Source organism: Leptidea sinapis, chromosome 23 (assembly GCF_905404315.1).
Source record: "Leptidea sinapis chromosome 23, ilLepSina1.1, whole genome shotgun sequence".
NCBI classification, from domain to species: Eukaryota; Metazoa; Arthropoda; class Insecta; order Lepidoptera; family Pieridae; genus Leptidea; species Leptidea sinapis.
Window position 1 is genome coordinate 6,446,555 of NC_066287.1, and position 22,698 is coordinate 6,469,252.

The window sequence follows — 22,698 nt, forward strand, 5'->3', positions numbered from 1 at the left end:
ATCTGTTGTTAAGTGATCACCGCCGCCCACATTCTCTTGCAACACTAGAGGAATCATAGCGTTGCCGCGCTTTTTTATCTCTACGCAACGCCAAAGAATCAAGCCGGTTGAAGATCAGGTCTGGGTTCGGTCAAATGGAAGAAGTAGATACTGGAGAGTGCCCAATTTGGGGACTAACGCAACTTATTGATAACATTTTCAGATCCTGGCTTGGACGTTCAAGTGGGTCCGTTAACGACGGGACAGTATCTGCTGATCCACGGGTGTATAGTGGCCGCTTGCATCTTCTTCACAAACTTCAGAGTGATACCGTTTGCAGCTCTTTGTGCTAACGCTTCTCGAAGACTTCACGATTTCATGTTTTCAACGATGATAAAGGGCGTTATGAGGTTCTTCGATACTAGCTCTTCGGGTACGTAAAAAAATTTAACGACCATACTCATAACTCATAGAAATCTTAAAGTTTGATAAAATGCTAAATATTGTATGAGATTATTTCAGTAATTTTATACAAATTTTTCATTCTCTTTCTTCTTTGAATACTGTGATACGACACAGCTTGATACGACTTTTTGAATAAGTTGAAATGGTTTTTTTAATTCTATATTATTGTATTCTAAAACGTAAATTTGGCAAGCTGCTTTATAGAATTCTGATGTTTTTTATTGACCTAAGTTATAATAAAGGGGTACAATATACCGATCCTAAGTCAGTGTTGTAAGGTTGTTTTGTTTTTCAGTTGTTGTTTTTGTTACGAGTGTTGAGGTGTAAGTATAAAATTGTGAGGAAACACCAACTTAATAATAATGACTAGATCAACCTCGCCGCCGCGGCCACTTGTTTTTTTGTCCCCGTGATATCTCAGTAAATTATAAATATCATACCCAGTACATACTTTAACTGTATAATAAACTTAGTTATTTTGATAAAGATAAATGATTGTTGATAATGTCACCATATAAACATCACCTAGCCATTTTTAGTGTTTTTTAATATATAAATATAGCTTTTTGACATAAATATTAAGATATTTCCTTTCAGGGACTTTTGTGCATCAACGAAAGAGGAACATCCCACTGTTTTTTATTTGTTAAATATTAAAAGTCATCCTTATAATATAACCATTTTACATAACATTTGTACAATTAATCTTTTCTCGTGAATCACTCTGTCTGTAAGTGAAAACTGCTTTAAAATTAATTCAGTAGTTAATTGCGTGCATATAGACGGGATGTGTAATATAATATGTAAGTTGTGATGACTATATTTAAGCCTGTTTAACTCTAGTTAAGCTCCTTGAAGTATCTTTGAACTTTGTGGTAACAGAAACAAGAAATTATGAATGAAATTAATTATTTATAAACATGTTTCGATTTGTAACGTGTTCAAGGTGAATTATTCTCGTATTGAGGAACAGGAACTTAAAATGCATTTTTACCAACACGTTACTAATAGGACTCATAATTGCTTGCAGGTCGTATTTTGAACAGATTTACAAAGGACATGGGTGCTCTCGACGAGATATTACCTCGTACATTACTGGACGTGTTCCAGATTTATAGTACTTTGATCGCAATATTGGTACTGAACGCGATGGCCTTGTACTGGACTTTGATACCGTCAGCTGTTCTGTTGGTTCTGTTCTACTTCTTCGTGAAAATATACATGAGAACGGCACAAGGAGTAAAGAGACTGGAAGGAACAAGTATGTTTTATTTGACATCATTTTTACTTTTTTTTTCACCAGTGCGAGGCTTCTTTGCGCCTATTTCTGCCGTGAATCAGTAATTTGTAAGCGTTACTGTGTTTCAAACTGAAGGGCGCCGCAGCTAATGAAATTACTGGGCAAATGAGACTTGACTACTTATGTCTCAAGGTGACGAGCGCAGTTGTAGTGCCGCTCAGAATTTTTGGGTTTTTCACTAATCCTGAGCGGCACTGGACTGTAGTGGGCAAGGCGTATCAATTACCATCAGCTGATCGTCCTGCTCGTCTCGTCCCTTATTTTCATAAAAAGAAATCTTTTTTACTGGATCATTTTCGTGATTTCTCTGGTATTATTAATGTAAAAATTATACCTACTGAGATACCCATGGACTTGTAAATGGAAACGTAAATGGAAATTAAGATTAATTAATATTAGCAGAATATGTAATCTACAAAATACGGCATGTTCCATACTATGTTTAATATCGAGACAAAACAAAATAATATTGTGTGACGATCCGTTTAATTTGTATCATTTGTTTTATTTTTTATTATAGAAGCTACCTTTGACTCAGTATAAAACGAGTTTCAATATTAAGGTTCAACAGATAAATGGAGGGATTGTTGAAAATGATCCAAATTCATCAATGAAGTGAAAAGATTTTGACTTTTACTGATCACTGTTAGATCCGGGTTATTAGTGACTATAAAACATTTCCAAATGATTATCCTACTAAAATAGTCAATCATTTACAAAGTTTAATGTATTTGTGTTTCGTATTGGTGATAACACAAAATAGAACAAAGTATTCACAATTTCCAATGTTAATCATAAATCGTTGGGTAAAATTGAATTCGCGTCTTGCGGTACTCCTAAATACACTTGTATTAATAAATTCATCATTATATCAAGTATATTTGAAAATTTAACGTGTAGTAATTTTAAATTTACATTCTCTTTGTGTAAATTATAACTAGTGGTGTTTAGTGGCAATAGATCGAATACAATAATAATTAAAGTCCTCGATACATGCTGATCAATGTCATTGCATGAAAGCACAGAATTAAAAATATTGTCTTATTGTCTGCTGTCTTACTATATTACATCAACATTATATAGTGTCCTAAGACAAAGGCTACCTGGTTCACATGCCAACTTACTTTCAGCTAAGAGTCCAGTCTTTGGAATGGTGTCATCTTCTCTGAACGGCATTGCAACCATACGATCAGCTGGAGCCCAGGATCGGCTTATCGACGACTTCGACAGATATCAGGTATTACTAATATCTAGAGAGTCATGACTACATTATAATGTTATTGTTTAGCATGCAAATTACAACACTATTATATTCCAAGAGTTTGAAGACTTTAAAGCAGAAGTAAATAGTAAACTACGCTTTTTTAATACTTTCTTTGTTATTATAAAAGTAAATTTCGTAATATTTTATCTCTGTATTATATTTCCATAATTCTTCATCAAATTTATTGAATTAAACAACATTGTATTTGACGTTATCGACGAAAAATAGGCAATATATGTTGTTTTAGATTCTTAAAAAACAAAATATATAGACATTGTATCTGTTTAATCTGTTGACAATGTAGTTAACCAATTTGTAGTAAGTATTATTGACCTTATGAGGAAGCTCATTGTCGCTCAGCGGGCCGGAGTCGGAGTTTCCCTGCGAGATCGAATCAGAAAAGAGGATATGCTCGGTTCGGAGATCGTTAGGTGGTTGCGAAACTGAAGTTGGGGCAATAAAGTCCTCAAATGGTGACCAAGTACCGGAAAACGTAGTGTTGGTAGGCCCCCCACAATATGGACCAACGATCTGGTCAAGATCGCCGGAATAGGTTGGTTGAGGGCAGCGCAGGATCAATCGTCAGACATGGAAATTCACAGCCAAAGCAAAAAGTACAATAAACTTATACCAGAAAGGAATGAAACATAATCTCAAGGCTAAAATTATACGAAAAGTAGACGAAATAAGACACATTAAAATCACGGTGCATAACTACAGCAACTGAGCTTTGAAGCTTTGATTTATTGCCAAAAAATTAAATGGCAATGGGCCGGCCAAATTGCACCAATGAAAGATCAAAGATGGACTGAGACATAGAACTGAAATAGAGACAGACCTAGGACAACATAAGAGGACGAAGTAAAGAGAATAGCCGAATAAGTGATGTAATTTCTGGATACAAGTTGCTCAGGATAGAGACATTTGCAGTTCTTTGGAGGAGGCCTTGAGGGGTGAACTCTGAGTGGCTTCCTATAAAATAGCTAAAAAAGACGTACTCACAAAAACTAAGCAAATAACATTAATTATAGCAATTAGAAAATAAATATTACTAAATTTTATATAGGTATATAAATAAAAACTATTGCTGACCTTTGTAATAACACGAACTTAATAACAAATACTGTTTAAATTTAAGTTAACTCCACTGTGATTGAAATCAGCTGGAATTGAATAGATTTTTGTTTTATTTATGTTATTATAATTCAGTGTGGTCGCCCATTTATTGTGAAGTATTCGTAGGGTCAATAATAGTTATTGTTATTTGGGTCGTCAATACTGACTTAAGAATCTCTTGTAGATTCTAAGATGTTTATTTAGTCTTGTTAGTTAGTCTACTTCTTTATTATGAGGATTATCATTCTGTTGTAGGACCTGCACACATCGGCTTGGAACAGCTTCCTGGGCGGCGGCACCACTTTCGGCTTCTATTTGGATGTCATGTGTCAAGTGTATCTGACCGTGATCATATTTGTCTTCCTTTATCTAGATTTTGGTAAGTATTTATCTATTCGACAATAAAAAAAAAACGCTGTGTTTTCGTTTTTTTCCATTCTTTCGTATTCACACATACATTCGTATGAATAAATGCTTATTTGACGCTCCATAAGGCCGGAAATGCTATTGTGATTCCTTTGGTGTTATAAAAGAGTATGTAATCCGTGTACGTAGAATACGTGATCAGTGATCAAGATTTTTCCCTGCGAGATCGATCAGAAATTATGAGCTCCGTAGGAGAACGCAGAAGTCACCGACATGGCTCAGATAATTGCGAAACTGAAGTGGCAGTGGGTAGGGCGCATACCTTGACGGACAGATTGTTGTTGGGGCAGTAAGGTCCTCGAATGGCAACCACGTATTGGAAGAAGCAGTGTTGGTAAGCTCCCCACAAGATGGACCGATGATCTGGTTCATACGATGGAATAGGTTGGATGAGTAGGCTGGAATAGTTGGGGAGGCCATTGTCCAGAATTGGACTTGATGCTAGCTGAAATGAAGATCAAGTTAATTTTTCTTACTGTCTTTATAACTGTAGGAAAACAAAAGAAAAAAAAACATTAAACAAACAACAGAATCACTTGATACGGATTACATTTTGAGACGCCTTCTGGATTATAAGCCTACGACTATTCTGTCAGCACAATTATCATGGAATCGCCCATTTCTGCCGTGAATCTAATGGCAATATTTTGTTACGGTCTGAAGGGCGCCGCAAATAGTGAAATTACTGGGAAAATGAAACTTAGCATCTTATGTCTCAAGGTGACGAGCGTAATTATTGTAGTGTTCATCAGAATTTTTGGGGTTTTTTCAAGAATCATGAGTGGCACTACATTGTAATGGGCAGGACGTATCAATTACCATCAGGTGAATGTCCTGCTCGTCTTGTCCCTTATTTTCATTAGAAAAAAAGTACCAAAATAAATCCCAATTATTGTTTCTCAGGTAATATAATAGCGGTGGGTAGCGTGGGCTTGGCTGTGACCCAGAGCAACACGTTGACCGCTATGTTGCAACACGGAGCCAGGATGCTGGTGGAATTCCTGGCCCAGCTGACCAGCGTCGAGCGAGTGCTGGAGTACACCAAGATCGATACTGAACGCAATCTCTTCGAAGGAGGTTTGTATTACACGCACCTTGTACGACAATCTTATCGAAAAAGCGGTATCAGTGACTATAACAAAATGGATTTTTCTGCTTTGATTATTTTTGACTAATTTAATTTACATTTGGGTATAAGCAATAATAACAATAATACTGACACGCTTTCATACAGATTATCTTGCCCCAAACTACGCATCGCCTTTGCTGTACTATGGGTACAAGACAACGATATATTTAATTCAATATACTTACTTAAACATACATAAATACATATATAAACATCCATGACTCGGAATAGTAGATTGGTAACCGAGGGTCGAAAGAATCAATTCCCGAGGTATTTAGAAGGCTATAGTCCGAGTAGGCATTGATTTTTTTACCCGTGTTAAACACTCTACTTTTCATTTCGAATATGAGGAAAATAAAACTATTTGTTTATCTAAACTATTCATAGATAATATGTAATAATATTAGTAGTACCTATTTAAAATTAATTGTAAAATTAGGACAATTTATGTCGACTTTTTGAAATATGGAACTCACCGCGTAATTATTACGGCTTATTCCGCTCAAAGAAGTTTGTGCTAAGTTCACACTGGCTGTTTTGAAAGTCACATGGCCACTGCATTTTTTTTATTAGTTTTTCTTTTACATAAAACTCTTTTAAAGTTCATTCCGGCCCTTGGGTGGGAAGTAATTTGTATGAGTTTTTCCCTCTCTGTGGAGGGAAGCAACATTTTCTACCCAATAATCAGATGAAAACAACAATACTTTCCGAGAGATGAGAAATGAATGAAAATATAAATGATTGCATCTACCGGGATTCAAACCCGGAAATAACAATATTACCGCAGTTTAGTTTTAAAATTCCCAAATCAGCAGTGCCCCAGGGCACAAAATTTTTCAGATACACCAAAACCGAGTGTGCCGTACCGCACCCTACTCCCTCACCAAGTTCTGACCATTATTTTGTTTATAAGATGGTTTATTATAGCTTGTTTCAATAGTTTTCCGATACATTCACTCAAATCATCTTAATTACCAGCAATGTAATGCTACATGTAAAATAATACGCATTGACAGAAACGCTGCGCGAGTGATCATTGAGCGCCGATTCGCTGAGGTTAAGAAAGCTTTCTTCCGTCGAATTTTGTTATGTAGCAGTTCTTCCAGATCTATATCACATGGCACGGACTAGTAAAAAAAGAAGGACTCCGTGCCGTGCTAATAAGCAAGTGAAGCACCTTTATGCTAGTGCGTGTGCGGTTACGGGGTATACCAGTTACACATTGTTTTCTCCCTTAAATAATTATATATCCACAAATACTTATATATTATTGTTTTTACACCTTTTCACAATTCACGACGGCATTTTTAAAATGTTTTATTGCGAGGCAAACTGATCTGTCACAGACTATGGCAAATCTCATAATGGCGGCCGCTCGGCTTGTATTAGTTTAAGTGTATGCGTGGGGCTATGTATTTACACGTTTACCGGCTTGTTTTGTTGCCTCATTGTTATGTAAGGTGACACGGAGTCCATATTTTTTTACTCGTCCGTGTCACATGCGTACATCTGTGCGTCAGTAAAGTCAAAGTCATAAGTCATTTGCGAGTGTGTCGCGAGTTGACTGCGTTATTTCAAGGGCTCATCGGTATCGATACTAAGATACTGATATCTTATTTTACAGTTTGACCTCAAGTGATTCTAGCGAGCGACAGTCGACCTTAATCCATAAGTTGTCTCAATACGAAAACCACGATCGAGTATATTGCTATCACTATTTCTATCATTGTACATAATAGAGAAATGTAAATATCGTGGATTACGTAATAAAACCCCACATTATCCGGACTTCATTAACATCAGGCTACCCGCCGGCTATTTGACCCAACATCAAAGTGAAAAATTTTTCATTTTATTTGTAACAGAAAGTTACTAACGCAATGGGTTTAGTAGTTTATAAATGCAACTCGTGTTCAGTGTGGGTAAATATTAGCAAGCTTTTAATCAAACTTTATACAGTCGCGCTCTCGAAAGCTCTAATCAAAGCAGATTGTTGATTGCATGTTATAAGCTTGCTATATTCAAATATAACTTGTTAATTCAAAGTTTACAGAGGATATTGGTGTAGCTTATACAATAACCTACCTTTCTTTAGTGATTTTATATCGCAGTATATAGGTTCATTATTAAATGATGAAAATACTACGTTAGGTGTTGTCAAACAGCAACAGCTTACTAATATAATATAGTAATCAATCAGACATTCACGTAACTCGCAATGTTAAGACAATAAATTTAGCGTAAGACTCATCAAAATCAATAAAATATATATCGACCATTGAGTTCCTACGTATAAGAGGGGTCAGTCATTCCGAACATATTACAGGGCGCAGCTCGATGACGCCGGGTCAAGCAGTTTGAGACATAAATTGCTAGTAGTCACCGAGATGTCGTCACTAGTTAAATAGACATAAAATATAGTCAAAATTCGAGCAAAAACAAGCGCCAAAGCCGTACCACCCTTTTCTCGAAGCAATTCAGGCCATTTTCGACCCTTATAACTTCGTTGTGGATAAAACTAATAGCTTGAATTTGTATGTGACTGGTCAAGTCGCATCACAGTAAACAACCTAATTTAATATGACAAGTATTACTTGAGAGATGCATTGTATTTTAATTTAAAAATAATATAATAATAATATAATGCGAGGGCCAAGTTAACGTATTCATTTAAAACATAAAAGATTTTATTATTGACTAGCTGACCCGGCAGACTTCATACTGCCTAAATCGATTAATAAAAGACCTAAACTTTTGTATAAAATAAACTTTAAACAAACAAAAGGAATCCTATTTTCAAGTGTTACTACCCGTGTTTTAAGTAAGTTTATAAATAAACTTTCTAAGGAGGTAAAAAACCTCCTTAGAAATTTAGAAAGATATTTAAAAAATTCTGATTAGTTATTCATTTTGAACTATTATTTTTATTTGATTTCTGAACGACGGGGACACGTCAAAGGAAAATCAGAATTGTTGTTTTTATTTAAATTCGAGAATTTTCATTTTTATTCAAATCTTTAAACCTTCCCTGGACTTCCACGAATAATTCAAGACCAAAATTAGCCAAATCGTTTCAGCCGTTCTCGAGTTTTAGCGAGACTAACGAACAGCAATTCATTTTTATATATATAGATATGTTCAGTATAAGATGCTGTTAGGTTAGGTAATTACGTAATAATTTAAGCCAGAAGGACCCATAAGTAGCGACTTAATAAAATAACCGACTTTGTATTACATGGATCTCACAACTTTTTACGGTATAAGAACTGAGTTGCGAGACTTGGTTTTATTTACAAGTTATGTTTTTGATGGCATAATTACTAGACGACTCATATAGCTCAGTGGTTAGTGACCCTGCCTAATGAGCTAGAGGGTTTGAATGAATATACTTGTGTCCGAGTCATGGATGTTTATTTGTATTTATGTACACTAAAACGTTTTAGTTTAGCATATCGTTTCTTGCAATACTTGTACAATAATCTTGCCATAGCACAGGCTATGCCTAGTTTGGGGCAAGATAGTTTGTGTCAATATTATATTGTTATTTTTGTTCAAATTTGTTCAAATTAATGATGAAAGTTCATTCCTTGGCTTTTTCCCTTGTGTTTTATTATTAAAAAGTACCTTAATACATACGAAGGTAGATTTAAAACAATACCCAGCACGCCAATACGTGTTATTGCTACAAACCCTTAGCATAGACCTAGAAGTGAGTTGACTACAGCTGGCTACAACTTGTTCTAAAAAGGTGAGACGTCTTCTCTAGTAGGGGCATAGAACTCTACTATATACCACTGGACTGGCGGCTGTGCTTTTGTGCCTGTTTGATATGCGCCATTTTGGAGCTGTTGGCCATATATGTAGCGAGAGTCTGCGGTAATAAAACTAGTGATGACAACCGTCATCAGCAAACATCGATAGATGGTGGGAAACTATTGAAAAAGAAATGCGTGCTTTTAAAAAAAAAAAATATAACATTGATTCTAGAAGTATAAATAACACGGAAAACGAACGAAATCAATTCAAAATGTAAAAATACTTCAGAGTATTGTTCGGTCCTTCGCAGCCATTTGTTATAAATGATACGTCAAAATTAATTCTGAAAAAAATTGCTGTCAAACATATGGAACAGCCTGTCCAGTGGTATTTAATATTTATACAAGTCAGTGAGTAGGGGCTACATATTATGATCTGAATAACATTTAAAGTGGCACACTTATTCCTTTGCGCCTGCGCCTTTGTGTCAGTTAGCAGTCGGGTAAAAGTGTTAAAAGTCTTATTTTCACAAAATTGAGTCCTTTAGAATTAATTATTTTTGATGCCATTTCTAACACTATTAATCAAAGTTTTTTTTTCTCTAGAACTGCCTGTACCACCTACATGGCCATCACATGGAACTATCGTCTTCCAAAACGTCAACATGAGATACGCACCAGAGCATGAGCCCGTTTTGAAGAATCTGGACTTAGTCATAGAGAGAGGCTGGAAGGTAATTTATATGTTTATACGATTTAATTATTACTATCATACTAGCTATATCCGACGACTTCGTCCGTTGGATACCCACAAAACATATTATTTGTTCATCCTGTTGAGAAGGTACTTGTGAGCCAGATTTTTTGTGTGATTTAATCTTAGATAATTTTGACTAGATAGACTATGACAGCTGTGAAAACGTCGAAAAAAATTAAGTTAACCTTTATTTTGAGCAATACACGCACACTAACACAAAGTGACATACAAATCGCTAGTGTAAGACGTAGCTTGACACGCACACTAACGTATTAAGCCTAGCCTGTTTTTATGGGTTGTGTAACAGCAAGAGACTATCTAGACGTATAAATTATTTAAGATTAAAATATATATATATATATATATATATATAATATTGTAATGAAGGAATCACGGGGCGGTTAAAATTTAAGTGGTGTTTATTTAAGAAAAATTACAGAGTTAAGGGACAGAGGTCTGTCGTACATCGAAGGTAGTTAGGGACCGCCTGCTCGAGTTCCATACAATTAGGTCTTGCTCACTACCTGAGTTTCTCACCCCCAATGGGTCTAAACTAAAAATCTGTTTTTTTAGGAATTTTTCTTAATCCCTTTATTTACAACCTTTTAGAAAAAATACCGACTGCTAAGTACTACACCTTTATAAAACATTAAAATAGAAAAAACTTAAACCTAAAAATGACCATCCACAATATATGATAATTAAAATGAAGATTTTAATACATTTTGTTTCCAATTTTGTATATATCAATAAATAATTAACATAATATGATAATGTAGCTTGTTTATTTGTATTTCGTTTACAGGTGGGAATAGTGGGAAGAACAGGAGCTGGAAAGTCGTCCCTGATCTCAGCTATCTTCAGGTTCGCGTACATTGACGGTAACATTATGATAGACGGCATTGATACCTCCTTGGTCTCCAGACAGGTGAGAATTATTATTATTATTATTATTTTTTAAAATCTTAACATTTACATGAGAACAAAACCCTGCAGTTTGAATGCAGGAACGAGTCCTTGTAAATATAGACATTTACACATTATATATTCTTTATTTTTTAAAATACAATGTAAGTATAGCTTAGCATATAATAACACACACTTAAACTTTAGGACGCTTATCTGTGTGTGAAGCCGCTTAAATTTAACTAAGTACATAATATTTAAAAAGAAAAGAACAATTATTTTAAATTACAGTTATTACAACATAGATCTTATTTTAAATAAACTAGTATAGAAATCAATAAAATGCAAATAAAAAATAATTATCAACTAAATGTTAGCAAATATAAATTAGTTGTCTAGCTAACTGCAGATAAAATTATATTAAAGAAGGATTCTGTAAAAAGTATTTTTTTAGCGATGACTTATTTTTATTATTTTTTTTTTTTAGTTATTTTTATATAATATATAAAATTCTCATGCCGCGGTGTTTGTAGTTAATTTATTTTTCATCCCCCTAAATGGGGGATCCTTGGATCCCCCCTTAAGGGTGGTCCACGCCATTTTTTTTTAAATTTGTTTCATTATGAGTCAGCATTAAAAAATACATACAACTCCAAATTTTCACCCATCTACGATAAACAGTTACTTTTGTATCGCGATTTTAATATCGGCAATATAACGTTTGCTGGGTCAGCGAGTCTATATATAATTTTTGAATCTCTAAGGGAGTCTTTTTTAAGTATAGGGGAATGACTTAGTTGTTTGCTCTGGTGCCATACATATTTGTAGATTTAGGTAATTTAAATGACATGTGTCACAGGGATATGATAAAAACAGTGATTTGGTCACATCTAGGGGGATGTTGAAATAACAACATGGTTATATCATTTCTGGAAACAAATCTAGTGATTTGACCAAATGTCATAGTTGGTTCGGTGATATGAAGAATCACGGGCATGGCCCGCCATCGCCTTCATGATTTTTTTAACCTGTTTAACCTGTCTGGGTCGTGGTATGACTCAAGTCGATACTCGCTTCACTCGCTTATACCTTCTAAGTTCTTCTAGTCGCGTCACTCATTGGCATTTAACGGAACCAACCCTGGCATTTGTTCAAATCACAAGATTTGTTTTGAAACATACTCCGTGATTTAATCAAATCACTTAGGGAATTGACCAAATCTCTGTTATTATCATTTCCCTTATACTTATATAGACTTATATTATATTATGATTACTAATTATCAGCGTAGCTATCCAACGTGGAAATGCTGCCAGTATTCTTGGTACGCTTCCCCGTAGTGATAGTTTTAATTTTATGTAATCATAGTATTGTAAATATAGTTATAAGATTTGTTTTGTTTAAATACAATAATAACAATATTTACAATGGCTAAGAAAGGGTGAAAATAATATTAGACACACATACAGGATGTATGTTAGGCTCTCCATCTCAATCCATCTCCTCTTCATCATCGTCTACAGTCAAGAAGTTTGATCATCAGCCTTTTGTTCAGTTGCTTAACAGAGATATCCCGGTCTACTCCCGGATGTTCCCTACCCAGGAGCGCTTCTTTACCCAACACGTCTGTGTCTACCCCTTCTCATCCCATCACAAGGAGCTGAAGCAGCTTGCTCATCACCTATTAGAATATAACTTATTTTAATAATTATATAATGCATTCAACCTTTTTGAGTTTTGTATTCAAATTTTTGTTACAAAATTGATTTCACTATAACATCTTCTAAGCCATGGACATTAGTCCATTTATTTCTTATTAAAAAAATCTAATCAAATATATTTATTTACTTCATTTTAAACACGCATTAACATAATGTGGGCTAATGACCTCTGGTCTGTATGTATATTTGTATTAGACTATGTCGAATTTGCTTTCCTACAATTCTAATGTTGTCTACACTATGTTTGTTTGCATGATTAAACAAATAAAATAAATAAATAATTATTGATTACACTATGGACACATATCGTGCTTAAATGAATTTAAGTTAGTGCGAAAGAATAAATTGAATAGAGGACAGACACCCTCTGACACCGCCCACATTCTCTTGCAACACCAGAAGAATCACAGATTGGTTTTACGTTAAGAAAGATCCTTTGGCTTGTGATTTGTTACGACTAAGAAAATATTATATAACATATCACTGCTATCAGCAGTTTATGGCGCTAACACAAAATTGGCCTCCTGTTTGTTCAGTGGCGCGCGCGCATCGGGCCGCGACGGACGTTGACAGAAGCGTCGCGCGTAGCGCGGAGGTGTTTTCGAAAATGACGAATACGTTAAAGTGCAACAATTGTAATATAGTTATCGATGAGCTATTAGCTTATATCCAAAATAAAATATCCATCGCGGATGAAATTAGTTTGGTGCGAATATGTGAGTCAGCTTTCTCGTTCGAACAAATTTTAAAATCGAACAACCTTCTTCGGGAGTCGTTACCGTCTGACTTGTGTAAGACAGCACGTAAAGGCAAAGGCAAAGAGGGACGCCTATTGAATGACATTATAGGCTTGTTTAAAGTGACCGATCCAGATGTCATGCCTATATTCGTAGCTAGGGATTTGGAGAAGCTACCACCTATAACGTTTGATCACCTAGACGTCTCCAAGCTCCTTAAGGATATGATGTTGTTGCAGGCGGAGATTCAAAACATAAAATCTTCGTATGTGACAGTTGAACAGTTTGAAGAAGTAAAAAAGGAGTGTCAATTCGGAAAGTCTTTGTCGCCGCCTTTCTCAGCCGTAAAAGTTAACATGAAAAGAGGAGCCTACCGTGATAGTGGACCGATAGGATTATCTCAATTAGACGATACCATAGTTGTGACTAATTTAGAACATTCAAATTGCCAGCAATCTTCCCCTAGTGAATATAATCTGCAGTATAGAAATATGAATATAAATAACAAGGAGGGTAGTCCCGCGTTTTCAAGTAACGTATTTAAACAAAAAATCAATCGTTGCATCACGAGCGGTGGACGCGGCTCGGAGCCCGACGCCGCGGTGCGCGCGGGCGCCGGCGGCGGGGAGCAAGGTGCGTCATCGCACGTTATCACTAGCGAGCCGAGTGATCAGTCGACGGGGCCAATGCAAAAGCAAACTTATGCAGGCGTCGCGAAGGTCCATGACCCAAACGAAGGCTGGACGGTGGTGCAGAGGAAGTCGCAAAGATCTAAAAACCGGCTCATTGGTAATACAGGAAATTTTGTAGTAGAATGCGAAGAGAAATTTAGGGCGGCAGATAGGAAAATACCCTTATTCATTACGAATGTACATAAAGACACGGTGGAATCGGATATAATTAATTATATCTCGAAGAAAACAAAGGAGAATGTCACTTTGAAAAAAATTTCTATTAAACGACAGTGTGAACACCACGCATATAAGCTTTTGGTATCTCAAAGCAAACTCCCATTATATCTAGATGAGAATCTCTGGCCACAGGGAATAATTTTTCGTCGGTTTGTGCATTTCAAACATAAGCGTCTGAACGAAACGCCTGTTACAGAGGTCCCGCTGAATAATACACCTACTGTTAATGGATAAAGGTTTCTTATGTAATTTTGTTACTTTTAATTGCAAGAGCGTGAAGCGATCTGCACAATGTATTAGTGAGTTATGTAAAACTTCAGATATAATTGCACTTCAAGAACACTGGTTGCTCCCGGAAGAATTGTCTTTTCTTGACACTTTGTGCGATGACTTCAGCGCCACGGGAGTGTCTGCGGTGGACACATCGGCGGGTATTCTACGTGGAAGACCTTATGGAGGGGTCGCGCTGCTGTGGAGGCGTAGCGTTTTTCAAAAAGTGTCAGTGATTCAGTGTAACAATCGGCGCATCTGTGCTATAAAGGTAGTGTTACATGAAAAATCGTTTATCATGATGAGTGTATATATGCCTACGGATGTGATTGCTAACCTAGCGGATTTCACGGACATTCTAAGCTCGGTGAGTGCCATTATTGAGACCTACGGGGAAAGTTGTGTATATATACTTGGGGACTACAATGCGCACCCTTCGGAGCGCTTTTATCATAAACTTACTCAGTTCTGCATAGAACAAGAATGGAGCTGTATAGATGCGGAAGTGCTAGGTCCGTGGTCGAATACCTATACTTTTTTAAGCGAAGCACACGGGTCTAAGCGGTGGCTCGATCACTGCCTAGTAACTAAAGCAGCGGCAGACTCCGTGCGCAATGTGTCAGTTCTATACGATGTGTTGTGGTCGGATCATTTCCCTCTGGTAGTGGAATGTAATATTGACGTTTTGATACCTAAGAGAGCGGATTGTAATACCTATTTAAATGAGATTTACTGGGGTGAGCGAAATCAACATCAAATAGACACATACCAGAGGGAATGTCACGAGAGGCTGAGGATGATTAACTTCCCACAGGAGCTTCACGGTTGCTGTGATCGTACATGCAGTGACATCAGGCATAGAGATGTAATAACTCAGTTGTACAGCAACATCGTTCAGGCCTTGATAGAATCGTCACTGGTAGGTCGAGAGAGCACTAGGCGCGTAAAAAGAAAGAAGGTCCTTGGTTGGAATAAGCACGTAGCCGAAGCTCACGGGATGGCCAGGCAAAAATTTTTGTTATGGTCGTGGTACGGTAAACCAACTTCGGGAATTATTTATAGAGAAATGTGTGAGGCTAGAAAAATTTTCAAATCTCGTTTGAAATGGTGCCAAAACCATGAAGAGCAAATTAAGTTGGATATTCTAGCCTCGCATCACTCAAAAAACGATTTTCGCGGATTTTGGAAACATACAAATAAAATGAATAACAAACCGTCACTGCCTGTGAGCGTTGGTGGCGTGTGTGAGCCAGACAAGATTTCCGATCTTTTCATGGAGCACTTCGTAGTTAAATCACCCCGGGGTCCTTCACAAACGATGCTTGATGTTGAGGCCAGTATTGAAATGGAAATTCAATTTAAGTGTAAAGACGTTGCTCACACAATTAAGCATATGACCAGAGGAAAATCTCCAGGTCATGATGGTCTCAGCATTGAGCATCTACAGTATGCTGGGCCACACTTACCCAGAGTGCTCACAATGCTCTATAATATTTGTATGAGCCACAGTTTTATGCCTAGTGAGATGATGAGGACTATAGTTGTACCTATTGTGAAAAACAAAACCGGCGACTTAGCGGACAAAAACAACTATAGGCCTATCTCATTGGCAACGGTCATCTCGAAGGTGTTTGACAGCATGCTTAATAACCAACTGAATAAGTTATTTAGGCCACATGACAACCAGTTTGGATTTCAACCTGGAGTGTCGACGGAGAGCGCTGTGCTTGGTCTTAAGCATGCTGTCACATACTATACGAAGCGTAAGACTCCAATTTACGCCTGCTTTCTGGACCTATCCAAGGCTTTTGACCTGGTATCTTATGATATCTTATGGAGAAAACTGGAAGGAATTAAAGTTCCACTGGAACTCATCAATATTTTCAAATATTGGTATGGAAACCAGGTCAACAGCGTGCGATGGGCGGGCGTATTATCACGTCCGTATTTGTTGGAGTGCGGGGTGAGGCAGGGGGGTTTGACTTCACCTACGCTCTTCAACCTATATGTGAACGAGTTGCTCGGCGAGCTCAGCAGCACCAGGACCGGCTGTTACATAGATGGGGTTTGTTTGAATAACATTAGCTACGCTGATGACATGGTGCTGTTGAGTGCGTCGGTTTGTGGCCTGAGAAAACTGTTGGCGATTTGTGAAGCTTTTGTGGAAAAACACGGTCTTACTTATAATGTAAAGAAAAGTGTGGTAATGGTCTTTGAGGCCATGGGCAAAACACCGAAGAAAGTTCCACCCATCTTTCTAAATGGAAATGCACTAGAAAGAGTGTATCAATATAAATATCTAGGGCATATGTTGACCCCTGACCTCAAAGACGATACTGACATCGAGAGGGAACGGAGAGCAGTGTCAGTGAGAGCGAATATGCTGGCTCGCAGGTTTGCACGTTGTTCCACCAATGTAAAGATAACTTTGTTTAGAGCCTATTGTACATCTTTTTACACGTGCAACCTGTGGGTCAAGTACTCCACAAAATCGTACAGCGCTCTCCGTGTCCAGTATAACAATGCCTTCAGGGTGCTGATGGGGCTGCCCCGGTATTGCAGCGCATCAGGGATGTTTGCGGCGGCGCAAGTTGATTGTTTTTATGCGACAATGCGTAAAAGATGCGGATCCCTGGTGCGTAGATTGCGGAGCAGTTCCAACAGCATTCTGAAATTGATTGCCAGTCGATTGGACTGTGTATATGTAAATCATTGCTGCGCCGTTTCTAATGGAATGGTGCAGCGATGACCTACATACTTAATAATTAGGTACTTAGTGTTTTTCAGGTTAATTTACTAACATAGATATAAGCTTTGTATTACTAACAATATGAGTCTATGTTACTTGAAATAAATATTTATTATTATATTATTATTATTACCACTTATCCTCAATAAAGATTCGCTAATTCAATAATTTCAGAATCTGCGTTCAAAAATCTCGATCATACCGCAAGAGCCAGTTCTGTTTTCGGCGACGATCCGCTACAACTTGGATCCCTTCAACATCTACAGTGACGACGATCTCTGGCGAGCACTGGAACAGGTATCTACAATATATTTAACCCAATCCCTCTAACGCGAGTGCTACACGGTCGGTATTCATTACGATATTTGGATCTCAATTCAGGATCACGATATGTATCCAGTTGTAGTATAATGTATCACAGAACGTTTCTGCTTGATATTTATCGTGTCAATACCAATCCTGTTACCAAGCGATGGAGGAGGACGCGCTAAAGAGACTGACCTCCGCTAGAGCGATCAATTGTTTTAAAAACAATTTATAATTCTTCGTATAAACGAATCTAATTCAACAAGTTTAGGTGAGTCAATTTATATCTGTCTTGAAGCCAATATTTTGACCATTTCCTTCTCTTCACGCGCCTTTTTAATGCTTTTTATAATACATGATAGAAATAGGTGACTTCTTGCCTGTTTCGACCTTTTCTTATATAAACAAATTGTATTTTTCTTTCTAAGGATTACTTACCTTCTTACAAAGCCAAATTCGAGAAGACCCTGACATTTTTAATCGCGATATTAAATATTTGTGTTATTTTTAGATAATTTACATTTAATTTCTTAACACACTCGTATTATTGTTGTATTACTTTACTTATCATTTGTAGAATGATGAAGCTGTTAATATTGAATCGGAATTGAGTGGCTATGATTTTTGCCACTTCTCTATTAATGGGAAGGGCTTTAGTGAACACAACTTTTTTCGAAGTGGTGATATACGATAAAACGAAACTATATACTTTCGTGTGATTTTATTGACTTTTAAGAATAATTTGATTTTGATTTGGTTTGATAATAACTTGCAAACTAAATTTGATTACATTAATTGTTTTTATTCCATTTTAATAAAAGATAATAAGATTTAAGGGTTATAATTCTTGTGTCAGAAGTCATTCAGTAGGTACACTGGCTTGTAAACGAAAGTTCGGCAAAATTTGACATGCAACTCAATTTATATCTATTTATTTATGTATAATTTTTTTTTGATCAATGACAGGTTGATATGAAGTCAAGTATACCATCATTGGACTTCAAGGTGACAGAAGGTGGGTCCAACTTCTCAGTGGGTCAGAGACAGCTAATGTGCTTGGCTCGAGCCGTCCTGCGCTCCAACAGAATACTGATTATGGATGAAGCTACGGCAAATGTTGATCCACAGTAAGTCAACTCATTAATTATTCCAATAACTTACAGCATTAATGGAGACAAAGCTAATTGGATACTAGTACAAAAGAATAGTTAATTACATTTAGAATAATCTAGGAGTTTACTTAAGGTTGGGTTGCATCAACTAAGTTTAGCTATAACAAACATGTTAAAATACTTGTTAAGCAAAAAATGTTTTGCACCATTTGACAATTTTGAGATGACGTCATAACTAACTGTTAACCGTAATCGTCCAATCTTCGCCGGCTAAAGCTATTGTTATTTTATATGTACTTGATATTTCACTTTTTTACTATAATTTTTACTAAGCCAAGGACTACGATGGCGCAACACATTTCGCAGTGTATGTTAAAATCATCGTTACTGTTAACGTTAAATTTGAACTAAACCTTAACCATAACAGCAAATATGATGCAACCGAGATTAAGTTAGAATACGTCTTTGAATAACACCACAGAGTAGGAATTGATACTTACTTATCTAACACAGATGTTTTTCTCATTCTAGGACGGATAACTTTATACAACAGACGATCCGACGCCAATTCGCATCGTGTACAGTCTTGACGATAGCACATCGTCTGAATACGATCATGGACTCAGACCGTGTCCTGGTTATGGGCGCTGGACAAATCCTAGAGTTCGACCACCCGTACAACCTTATGTCCAACCCGGACAGCCATTTCTCAGGCATGGTGAGAGAAACTGGTGAAAAGGTGAGCGCCCAGCTGTTCGAAGTTGCGAAGGACGCGTATTATCAGAGCCATCACAAAGAAGATGCTAGATGAAAACCCGGCTTTAGGAATGAGATCAACTCATCATCACAAACGTTTGAATTCTGTGATCTATTTAACAATGATTTAATTATTCTTCATGCCTAATGTTAATAATCATATAATACTTTGGGTAAATTCAACTCTGCAGGACAACAAAAACTTCATTTTGCGTTTGTACATTATTCTAAAAATCTTTTTTATACCTAAGAATCTGATAACTAATGTAAAATCTTGAGATATTTGTAAGGATTATAATGTCGTGTTCAAAAAAGTATTTAATCCCAATTCCTATATCATAAGCTACAAATTAAGTTAATATTTGTTACTTACATATATATGCATTTAGTTTTTACTTATTAACTTAAACGGGTGGGCACATAATGGCACAAGTATCTTTTTTAAGACATTGAGCGTTCGAAGCAGAATGAGATTTGACTTTCCAAAACCTAAGAGAGCAAATACACAAGACACCCTTTTAGTAAAGTTCACTGGCCTCGATCAGCTAAAAATTTCCAGCGTGTAATAAGAAAACAAAATACCTAAATCACAAATGAGTGTCATTCAAATTGTCACTGAAACAAAAAACTAAGATTTAATTATTAGATTAAAAAGTTCAGTTTGCAATGTGTATTGCAGATATACTCTTTGATCAAAATACATATTATAACACGCTTAATCTTAATGAGCTTTCATCAAAACGTGCTCTAGACAAACGTTTATTCAAAACGCAATGCCTAGGTAATTATTGGTATTTTTGGTTTATAACTCTCCATGGAAAGTTTATCGAGTTTCATGTGGCAATGGGTCTACAAAAGACAGGCCATAATAAAGTATGCGTAATTTATGTATCTCTATCTGATAACGGAATATAAGCTGGACAAATACGCGAGACAGTGGGCCTCCCAGTGCGCCAAAGAGTCTTCTCTGCACAAGATATAACAAGTGGGCAATCAGCGGCTCCTTATATGCCATGAGTAATAGCGTACAAGCATTATTTGTGTTTTGGTTAGAAGCCGTAGCTAGTGAAATTACTGGGATAACTTTCTCTCATAGCGACGTGCGCAATCGCCTTTCAGAATTTTGGGTTCTTCAAGAATCCTCAGCCCCATTATAATATGCAAGCTGTATTACTTACCATCTCTTTTCTAGCACGTTTTTATACCGAAAAATCTAAATTAAACGTGCTGTATTATAAGATGACATCTAGGTGACATTATCAGTATTGAACATTTTTCCAAGTGCAAAAAAAACCTGAAAAGATTTTACTTGAGAGGTGTTTCAAGGTGTAGTGCCTTCATCTTAATTACAAGCAACGGTATTGTGATTCTTCAGCTGTTGCAATATCGTATGGGCAGCGGTTATCACTTACCAAGAGGTGATCCACTTCCGCGTTTATCCTAATATCTAAATAAAATATCACTTACCATACCTATTCCAAGAAAGCAAACCAAGAACGTACCTAAATATCGCCTAGCCTTAATTTTAAGTACCTCAGTATAATTGTTATAATCATTAACTACTAATTAAAAACCAAATTAATTAATAAGATTTTGTTGTTTGCATAAAAGCAATAGGTTATTTAGATTCATAGGATATTACGCCATAGTTTTTAGTGCTTAAAGTAGTTTTTTGTGGTTACGCATGTTTTGTCAATCAATCGAATTTAAGTTAATTGCAATATATAGATATAAGATTGTATTATTAATGAATTGTTGTAATAAATCGGTATCATGTAATTAATTTATAAAACATGAAGAAGAAAAGCAGTCTAATAAAATTCTGAAACAAATTTGACTTTTGTGTTTTAAAGTTCCAAGTTGAATGGCTTCCCCTTTTTGAATACCAGTATTGTATCGGATGTGCTCCACATATTTTACAACTCTTCCATTTCGAGGATCTTACTAAACAGGTAAGTTTATATGTTTGTGTAAAATATTTCCGCTGAATTGTATCACTTCTTTATTTGAACCATCCGTCCCGGGACTTTTATAGCTTTTCAATCGTTTAATATTATACTGTACTTTGTTTTCGTACGCTATTCTAATTGGTGCCACTGCACCAATGTAAGAACACTTTCTTAATTGATATAATTATTGTTATTGACCACAATTTTGTATTCTCTCTCTTTTTCTCGTAAAGTTCCCTGAAGAGTATTATTGCTGGTATAAATATTGACAAAAACACCGAAACTATGTAGCCTTAGATTATAGAAAAGCTTTCGATAGCATTAGCCATGAATCAATTTGAAAAGCCTTAGAATTTTATAAAGTAAATCAAAAATATGTGAATATACTAAAAAATAGGTAAGCTAATATAATATTATGTAGAGTCAAAATGGAAAAGAGGCGTAAGACAAAGTGACCTTCTGTACCAAAAACTATTCATATCAATGCTTGAAATAATTATGTAGTAAATAATATCTCTTATTTTAATATACGAGCAACCTAAGAATTGCGGACAATATCGTCCTATTAGCTGAATCATCTACAGACCTAGAAGAGATGGGGCTATCACTTAAAATAGAAACGTCTAAAGTAGGCCTAGAAATGATTTGTTCCTGTTTCGCCCCGAGGTTTCGTCCCACGCTTACCCTAGACAAAACAATGGCATGAAAGGAGTTCATAAACCTATTACAGTATATTATGTTGCTGTAGATTGCGACACAGCTATCTCAGGTTGTCTCAAAACTTGGCACAAACATATCATAAATGGACCAATAACATAGATGAAGGCGGAGAAAGCGGTAGATAAAAGTTAGGATTTTAAGCATATAAATAAAATTGTATAATCATCATATAGATAAAGAATATTTATTAATATATCACAATTCGAATCACAGACAGTTTTAATAACTATTCTATCAAAAGTTTAAAATAACCATCCTAATATAGACCGCCATACAAGTAAAATAAAATTTAAAGTTTCATAATATTGTTTACTTATTAGCTGTCTATATATCACAGTCAAGATCACTGATCATTTACATTAAGTATTAG

General features: G+C 36.1%; 1 protein-coding gene across 1 annotated transcript in view; it reads left to right on the top strand.

Annotated features, from left to right (window-relative positions):
* LOC126971370 (ATP-binding cassette subfamily C member 4-like) overlaps window positions 1-21,491 on the top strand; it is a 29,634-nt gene extending 8,143 nt beyond the window's left edge. The window contains exons 4-13 of the mRNA XM_050817664.1: window positions 203-412; window positions 1,475-1,705; window positions 2,875-2,981; window positions 4,380-4,503; window positions 5,454-5,627; window positions 10,041-10,168; window positions 10,997-11,119; window positions 17,660-17,782; window positions 18,758-18,918; window positions 19,435-21,491. Of these exons, the coding sequence (XP_050673621.1) occupies window positions 203-412; window positions 1,475-1,705; window positions 2,875-2,981; window positions 4,380-4,503; window positions 5,454-5,627; window positions 10,041-10,168; window positions 10,997-11,119; window positions 17,660-17,782; window positions 18,758-18,918; window positions 19,435-19,714 (1,661 nt within the window). The 3' untranslated portion in view covers window positions 19,715-21,491. The remainder of the gene's footprint in view (window positions 1-202; window positions 413-1,474; window positions 1,706-2,874; window positions 2,982-4,379; window positions 4,504-5,453; window positions 5,628-10,040; window positions 10,169-10,996; window positions 11,120-17,659; window positions 17,783-18,757; window positions 18,919-19,434) is intronic.
* The last annotated feature ends 1,207 nt before the right edge of the window (window positions 21,492-22,698 follow it).